The 10000-nt window shown below is 50.7% G+C and overlaps 1 protein-coding gene across 1 annotated transcript in view; it reads right to left on the bottom strand.

Annotated features, from left to right (window-relative positions):
• Nucleotides 1-10000, bottom strand: part of camta1a (calmodulin binding transcription activator 1a) — a gene marked incomplete at both ends in the record, with an annotated part of 132863 nt that overhangs the window by 17439 nt on the left and 105424 nt on the right. Inside the window, 3 exon segments of the mRNA XM_080533531.1 lie at nucleotides 234-312; nucleotides 1353-1549; nucleotides 1954-2141. Coding sequence (XP_080389657.1) covers nucleotides 234-312; nucleotides 1353-1549; nucleotides 1954-2141 — 464 coding nt within the window.

Here is a 10000-nt window from a genome sequence, read left to right as displayed (position 1 = left end):
TTCTTTTTTGGGTGACCCTTCCACCCCCCAAACTATATTATGATATATATATATATCATATACATATACAGCGATTCTATATGAAGTAAAAAACTAAAGTGAAGGACAATAAAAAAGATTGTAAGGATGAGCTGTATAGTATATAGTGTTATCTCCCAAATATAAATGTCTCTCTCTATATATATAAAAATATATATGTGTGACTCCGTGTGGCAGGGGTCTCGGTGTCTCACCAGGGGGGTGCAGGAGAAGTGGTCCACGTTGAGAGGGTCCACCTCCAGCTCCAGGTCGATGCTGTCAGCGTGCTTGTTGCTGGTGGGAGGAGAACAAAACCTGTTAGCGTTGACCTCTCCATGACCCCATCATCTCACCAGACCATAGGGTCATACAGCTGTGGTAAATGGTACTGAAGACTGCACTTATATAGCGCCTTTATCCAAAGCGCTTTACAACGGCCTCTCATTCACCCATTCACACACCAATGGTGGCAAGCTACCATGCAAGGCGCCGGCCCGCTCACTGGGAGCAATTTGGGGTTCAGTGTCTTGCCCAAGGACGCTTCGACAAGTGGCCAGCCAGAGATCGAACCGCCGATCTGCCAACCTTGCGATCATTAGACGGCGGCTTTACCTCCTGCGACACAGCCGCCCCCTGTGGTGTGTCTCCTAATCCTCAAGTCCTCCTGTATATGCTCCTTATTTTTTACATGTTTACCATTTTAGCAGATTTACAATTACAGATTACAGGGATTACAGTCTCCCTGGAGTAACTGAGGGCTAAGTGCCTTACTCAAGGGCACACTAGTGGTGGTGTTCCCCAGGTGGGATTTGAAGGCATGACCTTCTGATCATCAGTCCAACTCACTATCGACTAGGCAAAAGTTGGGGGGAAGGATAGTCTGTTAAGGGCGGGGGTGCAGGGGTTTGGGGGGGGGGGGGGGGGTGCGAGGAGGGGGAAGAAAGGGGAAGAAGAAAAGGGAGGAAAAAGGGAGAAAAAGAGGACTATCCAAACTAGGCCACCACCACCACCCCTCATGGGAGTCTGATGTGAGGTAACAGGGATGATTGATGTGAGGTAACAGGGATGATTGATGGGAGGTAACAATGATGATTGATGGGAGGTAACAGAGATGATTGATGGGAGGTAACAATGATGATTGATGGGAGGTAACAGGGATGATTGATGGGAGGTAACAGAGATGATTGGTGGGAGGTAACATGGATGATTGACAGGAGGTAACAGGGATGATTGACAGGAGGTAACATGGATGATTGACAGGAGGTAACAGGGATGATTGATGGGAGGGTAACAGGGATGATTGATGGGAGGGTAACAGGGATGACTTCTCTCACCGCCACTTGATGAGGGTCTGGATGAGGGTGGCGTAGCCCTGGCCCGCCGCCAGGTGGAGGAGCGTCATCCCCCGGAAGGTCTTGGAGTGGATGAGGTGTTTGGACTTGGCCCAGCAGGCCCGGTTCATCATCTTCTCACACACCACCACCACGCGGCTCTCGAAGGAGCTGCCTGCCTGCGCCTGGCTCGACATACACTGACACACACACACACACACAGGCATGGTCGCACACACACACAGGCACGGACGGACACACACAGGCACGGTCGCACACACAGGCACGGACGGACACACACAGGCGCGGTCGCACACACACACACACACACAGGCACGGTCGCACACACACACACACACAGCCATACACACAAACACACACACACACACACACGCGCGCAAGATACCGTTAATTATATCCAACATCATTTTTCCATCACTCAACACTTCTGCAATGAGAAACTGCATCTTTCTCATGTAATCCTTGATTTATCGACGGGCCTTGGGATATTTCCTAAGGCGGGGATCGAACCCAGAAAACTAGCCGGCCTCTCTAACTTCTAAGCTCCCACTGCCCGCCATTGATTGATTGATTGAAGGAGTACCTGTGACTGGCTGTTGTTGCCTCCTCCTCCTCCACCTCCTCCTCCTCCTCCTCCTCCTCCACCTCCTCCTGCTCCTCCTCCAGGCCCGGCGCTCCCACCGCTGGTCTGCTGGTGGTGGCTGGCCATCTCCGCCATCCTCCTCTCCATCTGCTCCAGGCGCTCCAGGATGGACATTCTGAACTGGTTATCTGGAACACACACACACACACACACACACGTCAGCATGTGACTAAGGTGGTCGGGGGGGCACTAAGTTTGGGGGTTCGATTCTCCCCTTATTATATACATACTTAAATTGCATGCACATACACACACGCACAAACAGACACACACACACACATACACACACACACTCACGTCAGCATGTGACTAAGGTGGTCGGGGGGGGGGGCACTAAGGTTGGGGGTTCGATTCCCCCTTATTATATACATACTGAAATCGCATGCAGTCGCTGTACTGTGTGTGTCCGAGTCCAAGTTTCTTCAGAACGAAAAAGTTCTGTTACTGTAAGTTTCTCCGGACATTTAGCGTCTGTTAAACAGCCGATATTTCATATCCCCTCATCAGCCAGGGCCGGCCAGCCCCCCTCTGCTCCCCAACCCGCCGCTGAAGAAGACCAATAGGCTTTAATCATCATCCATCATCTCCAGTATGTCTAAGATAACGACAGCATCAATCATTAACCTCATCACAACAATCGCCTTTACTAAAATAACCCCGGGAGCCCATCCATCACCTGCTAATGACTGTTACAGTACACGCTCTGTGATATACAGAAATGCCTCCTCCCCCCCCATCCTCCACTCCTCCCACCCCCCACCCCCCCAGGCTAATCTGGACCGGATGACTGGATGGATGACCATTGACCAGAGAGGGTGGTGGCAGCTTGTTCAAAGTGTCTTATCCCTGTACAATGCAGGGCCTTAGACACTCTGGGGCTGTGTGTGTGTGTGTGTGTGTGTGTGTGTGTGTGTGTGTGTGTGTGTGTGTGTGTGTGTGCGTGTGAGTGTGTGTGTGTGCGTGCGTGTGGATGAAGGTCCTCTCGTGCTGATTAAGTACAGACCATTATGGCCAAGGTCCCTCATTCCATTGTGAGTGTGTGTGTATGTGTGTGTGTGTGTGTGTGTGTGTGTGTGTGTGTGTGTGTATGCGTGTGTGTGACATGTGAGTATGTGTGTGCCTGCGTGCGGCATGCGTGCGTAGCATGTGTGTATGTGTATGTGTGTGTGTCTGTGTGGAGGCCACACAACAATCCATGGTCTTATATGGTAGGAGGGCTGAGAGCCTCAGCACTGTACAGAATCACTCAACACACACTTGTCCGTGGTCCTTGAGTCCTTGAACACCCCTGGGCTTGTTCATACAGACTGATGGAGGCTTTAAGGCTGCACCCTAGGCTTGTTCATACATCTAGACTAATAATAATAATAATAATAATTCATTGTATTTATATAGCGTTTTTCCGGGGCTCAAAGACGCTGACAATACGGGAAAAACAGAAAAACGCCAGAAACAACAAGCAACAGATAACACAGAGGCACAGGGAACAATTAACACAGCAATGTCCAGGGGGGGAGGGGGGTGGCAGGGTTAGGGGAGATGGTTAGGGGTAGGGAAGGTTGTATGCATGTCCAGGGGGGGAGGGGGGTGGCAGGGTTAGGGGAGATGGTTAGGGGTGTAGGGGAGGTTGTATGCATGTCCAGGGGGGGGGGGGGGGGGCAGGGTTAGGGGAGATGGTTAGGGGTAGGGGAGGTTGTATGCATGTCCAGGGGGGGAGGGGGGTGGCAGGGTTAGGGGAGATGGTTAGGGGTGTAGGGGAGGTTGTATGCATGTCCAGGGGGGGGGGGGGGGGCAGGGTTAGGGGAGATGGTTAGGGGTAGGGGAGGTTGTATGCATGTCCAGGGGGGGAGGGGGGTGGCAGGGTTAGGGGAGATGGTTAGGGGTAGGGAAGGTTGTATGCATGTCCAGGGGGGGAGGGGGGTGGCAGGGTTAGGGGAGATGGTTAGGGGTAGGGAAGGTTGTATGCATGTCCAGGGGGGGAGGGGGGTGGCAGGGTTAGGGGAGATGGTTAGGGGTAGGGAAGGTTGTATGCATGGGATGATGGAGGCTTGATCATACATCAAGACTGACGGAGGCTTTAATAAGGCTGCAGGGTTTCTAAACGTTGCTAAGAAGAGAAAAGGCTACCCAAACAGATTTTAAGCGGTTGTTTTTCTACTCATCTTCGAACTTAGGCTAGACTTGAAGTGAAATGACTTGCCACAAGGTCAAGGTTTGAGTTTGAGCAAAACACAACTAAGCTGGTTTCACAGACAAGGCTTAAGCCTAATCCTAGACTTTAAAAAAAAAATGCATCTTCAACCGAGATTTTTGTTTTACATTGAAAGTGTCATTTAGTCCAGCACTAGGCTTAAGCCTTGTCTGAGAACCCTGCCCTAAGAGTTTTAAATGCTTTTTAAGGTTCATACTGTTCATGTTCTGGAAGTACATACCAAGGCCAATCACATGGCTGGAGGATTCATTCAAACAACCAAGACAAGTAGGAAATGGTTGTTTACTGAAGAGGAGCCGCCACTGTACAGACACAGACACTTCAGAACTTGAGTTTAACACTAGAACAGCCATGAGGGTAAAGAAAAATGTTATATCTTTGCCCTCGATCAAATTTCAGGACCCTCCTTTCATGACTTTTCCTAGATATGTGCGTTCTACCACCGAGTATCCTTACATTTTCAAAATTACATCAGGATAAGCTAGTATAAAGCTATTTTGCCGTTTTTCTGTGTAAGAAGTAGGCTTATTTACAAGCGGCCAGCTAGTGATCGTTGTGTGTAAATAGCAGGTTTGCATTGTAAATAGACCAGAGGTGGCTCTTTTAGTAGGTAAAAAGGCATGGCTGTTCTAGTGTTAAAACAACCACGACCAAGTGGGAAATGGTTGTACTGAGGAGGAGCCGCCACTGTACAGACACAGACACTTCAGAACTTGAGTTTAAGCTCTTTCAAAGACTCTCAGCGACTGCTGTTTAGGCTGCATTAGCGCCCGTGAGGCTTCAGTACACAGAGACCAGGTCCACTGACAGACTGGAGAGGGGAGCTGCTGTCTCCCACGTGCACTCTCACACGTGCACGCGCACACTGTACTGAACATGCATGTGCCAAGCTACAGACTCCCTGGTGTGTGAAGTCTGCACAGGGGAGAACACACGCACGCACGCGCACACACACACATAAACAACACCTCTCGTTCACACACAACACCTCTCGTTCACACATACACACACACACACACACACACACACACACACACACACTCTCTCTCTCACACACACTCTCCCTCACACACACACACACACACACACACACACTCTCTCTCACACACACTCTCCCTCACACACACACACACACACACACACACACACTCTCTCTCTCTCTCTCTCTCTCTCTCTCTCTCTCTCCCTCACACACACACACACACACACACACACACACACACATACACAGACACACACTCTCCCTCACACACACACACACACACACACACACACACACACACACACACACACACACACACACACAGGGGGATGGGGCTGGGATGGGCACCGCCAGCCCACTGCAGCAGCAGCAGCAGTGAGTGTAGAAGTCTGCATTAGCATTCCTCATTTAGCCACCGTGAGGCCGTTTCTGTGGCAACCTGCTGCCGAGCGGTAACTAGGCGACAGGAGGACCATGCCTTGGTGTGTACAGTTCCCGCGGCAATGGTTTATTGATGAATGGGAGAAAGAGAAGGACTCACAGCCAGCCAGCGCAACAACAAAACACAAAAAAATGGAAGAGAAAAAAAAAAAAAAGCAAACAATGGGGGAAAAATAGGATGTACATAAGCTTCCGTGACTGTGTTATTCATACAGCAGTGGTCCTCAGTAGAGCTGGGGCTGAGGACCCTGGTGACTTCCTGGGTAGGGGAGGGAGGGAGGGGGGGGGGGGGCATCACAGTAGGGACCCCATGACATTTCCCGCTTTCCCGCTATCTTGGCAGCCACAGCTCCCGGCTTTCTCTCTCTCTCTCTCTCTCTCTCTCTCTCTCTCTCTCTCTCTCTCTCTCTCTCTCTCTCTCTCTCTCTCTCTCTCTCTCTCTCTCTCTCTCTCTCTCTCTCTCTCTCTCTCTCTCTCCTCTCTCTCTCTCTGGAGACCCAATGTCACGGTTGGGTTCACTACAGTACACGTCCACGGAAGAGAGGTCAAGCGGTCCACTGCCACTGTTACGCAAACACAAAAAGGGTTCGTGACGGAAGCAGTACTGCTGCTCCCTCTTGCAATGTGCAGTACTTAACTACCAAAAAAAAGGAAAAAGAAAGAAAGAAAAGTGGATTCAGGGGAATCAGGGACAGTACCACAGACACAGACCATCCAATCCCCTGTTTAAGCCCCCCCCCCCCTCACGGCGGGGGCACACAGCCATCAACCTCCGTCTCCGACGCTGTTAAATTAACACGGCCCACAGGAGAACAGTCTGCATCCTGTCTCTCCTCCCCAGGAGGGAGATCCATCCTCACCCTCCTCCTGTAAGGGGTTAGAGGAAGGAAAGGTGGTTCGGTAGGGAGGGGGGATGGGGTGGGGGGGGCTGCAGAGGTGTGCAGGATGAGCCCTTCTAAGAGGAGAGGATTAGAGATGAGGAGAGGAGGAGTGGAGGGGTGAGGGGTGGGGGTGGGGGGGGGGCGGGGGAGGGGGTCGGTGGAGGTCAAAGCCCTGCAAGGCTGTCTAGGCACCGGGTTAAGCTCAGACTGCGGCTGCTGGGGAGAGAGGAGAGAGAGCAAGGGAGAGAGGAGACAGAGAGGGAGAGAGAGGAGAGAGCAAGGGAGAGAGGAGAGAGCAAGGGAGAGAGTAGAGAGGGGGGGAGCGCGAGGGAGGGAGAGAGAGGAGAGAGCAAGGGAGAGAGGAGAGAGAGAGAGAGAGGGAATAAGAGAGAGGGAGCGGGGGAGCGAGAGGGAGGGAGAGAGAGGGGGAGGAGAGAGGGAGAGAGGAAGAGAGAGAGGGAGAGAGAGAGAGAGAGAGAGGGACGGCGGGGGCAGCAGTCCTTAGCAGGCAGGCTGACATGTCTTTGTTCAGACCGGGTGCTGCAGTATGCTGCAGTGCAGATGATGTCATTCCCACCTGCTGCCTTTGCTGCTCCGAATGCGATGCACGTATACTGCAGAGGGAGGGGGAGGGGTGAGGAGGGAGGGGGGGAGGGGGAGGGGGAGCGCAGAGCGGGAGGGAGGGAGGGAAGGAAGGAGGGAGGAAAAGAGGGAGGGGGGGGGTGGGGGTGGGGTTGGGGGGGGGGGGGCGTGCAGCCAAACAGAACTACAACAACACGGCTGACATCACCAACACCCTCCTCCCACTCTCCGGTGTACTCCCCTGCTTTGACGGCGTGTCGCCTGCGAGCGGACACGGACGCCCTCGCCGTTAGCCGTTAGCCGGTGACACCACACTGACACTCTGACTGACAGCCAGCGATGTCATATGTCGCCGCCTGACTAACCGCTCACCCCCCGGGCCGCTCGTACACAGAGACGGGTGGCAGCTGAGACACCGGAGAGCAGTCAGGTTGTGTGTCGGATTGTCGGGAAGCATGGAACTGTGGTTTTGTTTTAGGATATAGACGCACTAGACTCACCGGTGACACTTTATTTTGGAACAGCCGTACACTCACACCTCACACAGTACAGTCTAAATTCATTCAGGTTGGTGTAATGGTGAGGGGGCATGTTTTCTTGGCACACTTTGGGCTCGTTAATACCAATCAATCATCGCTTGAATGCCACAGCCAATTTATAGCCGAGTATTGTCGCTGACCATGTGTGCGTCCCTCCCTACCATGTGTCCATCCTCTAATGGCTACTTCCAGCATGATAATTCCCCCCATGTCACAAAGCAAAAAGTCGTCTCAAACTGGTTTCATGAAACATGACAATGAGTTCAGTTGTTCTTCAGTGTCCTTCAGTGGCTGTGGTAGAAGGTTGAGATCAACAGCTTGAAAAATAAATAAATCTGCAGGAATTGTGTGATGCAATCATTTCATCATGGACCAGAATGTCAAAGGAATGTTTCCAACATCTTGTGGCATCAATCCCACGAAGAATTGAGGCTGTTTTGGGAGCGAAGGGAGGCCATACCCAGTATTAGTATGTTCTAAATTGCTCAGCGAGTGGACAGTACAAGATCTACAAAACACAGGGGCCAGTTTTACCTAACTATGACTGACACAGAGTCACAGGTCACACACTCCCATCACCAATTGCTGTAAGTACGCTAACATGCTAACACTCCTACCTGAGTCCTCTACAGTTACGCTAACATGCTAACACTCCTATCTGAGTAGGGTTGCCAACTTTCTCAACTACCAAATATATGGAACAAAAGATGGCGTGCCACTGCACGGGGCAGGGCGGGGGGGGGGGGGGGTTGCAGGAATTGGCGCATTTACACTATACGTACGCAGGAGTGGGCCTGTGATTAGATGAATACACGGGACAAGGGAGGTAACGTATATTCATCGAGCCCAAAATACGGGACGTCGAGGCTAATACAGGACAGTTGGCCACCCCTCTGAGGTGAGAACTGAGAAGCATGCTGAACACAACTACTGAACTGCCGTAGGCTACTACTGTACATGTGTAAGACAAAAACGAGTGCTCCAGGGTGCATACTAAACATGTGATAACTCCAGAGTGCATACTAAACCTGTGATAACTCCAGAGTGCATACTAAACATGTGATAACTCCAGAGTGCATACTAAACATGTGATAACTCCAGAGTGCATAGCCTACTACTTAGCCTGCGTTCGTAAATTTGCCAGAGCACACACTGGGTTCAACGTCATAAAGGGACTTAAGTAATTTGATTGGACAAGAGGGCAGTCACGTGGACGCTCCGGCGCTCTCAGAGCTAATTTACCAACGCGGCATAAATGTGTGATAACTACAGATTGCATACAAATGTGTTATCACTCCAGGGCGCGTACTGAACGTGTCTCTCTCTGGTGCGTTTACATTTGACATTCTTGACATTTAGCAGACGCCTTTATCCAAAGCGACTTACAACAAACACATTTGTCTAAGTAAGTGAATCATCTATCTATTAGTCATCATGAAGAAATAGTAATCTACTGTAGCCTATACCAAAACCAAGGACCATTGGCAGTCACAATGCTAGAAGAAGGAAGAATTATTATAATTATTATAGTTATAATTATTTCATTTTCTGGAGCATTCTAAGAGTGTGATAACTTGATTTGCTAACCACCTTTTGACCTGAGCCCTCTAGAGTAAGGAACATGCTAACAACATGCTACCTGAACACTGAGGTGAGAGGGAAGCATGCTGAACATGTTAACAACATGCTACCTGAATATTGAGGTGAAAGGGAAACATGTTAAACATGCTAACAACATGCTACCTGAACACTGAGGTGAGAGGGAAGCATGCTGAACATGTTAACAACACGCTACCTGAACACTGAGGTGAGAGGGAAACATGTTAAACATGCTAACAACATGCTACCTGAACACTGAGGTGAGATGGAAACATGTTAAACAAGCTAACAACACGCTACCTCAACACTGAGGTGAGAGGGAAACATGTTAAACATGCTAACAACACCACTACCTGAACATTGAGGTGAGAGGGAAACATGTTAAACACGCTAACACAGTGCTACATGGATAGCGCTAGCACTAACGCTGGTGTAATAATGGTCTTTTGGTGCCTACTGTAGTCGTGCTTCATCTTAAATCTAAATAATTCATCGTTATGATCATTATGATGGTCTGTTATGATTAGGCTGTTCTGGTGCCCCCCCGGGGCATGACGCGCATGTACGTAGCGGCGGCGGCCCTGGCTCTACTATCAGAGGGTTAGCGTGCTAAGGCTACGGCACCTAAGGTGACAGGGGAGTATGCTAAACATGCAACAGCCCTACTAGACTACGACCAGACGCCCGGGCTCCACGGTGCCTCTCGTTAACGACTCTCTGGGTCCATATGTGTGTCAGAGCCCGGGAGGGA

The sequence above is a fragment of the Nansenia antarctica genome (assembly GCF_963989245.1).
Source record: "Nansenia antarctica genome assembly, chromosome: 6".
NCBI classification, from domain to species: domain Eukaryota; kingdom Metazoa; phylum Chordata; class Actinopteri; order Argentiniformes; family Microstomatidae; genus Nansenia; species Nansenia antarctica.
The sequence above is the reverse complement of the archived record's forward strand: the minus strand, read 5'-3'. Positions and strand labels throughout refer to the sequence as shown.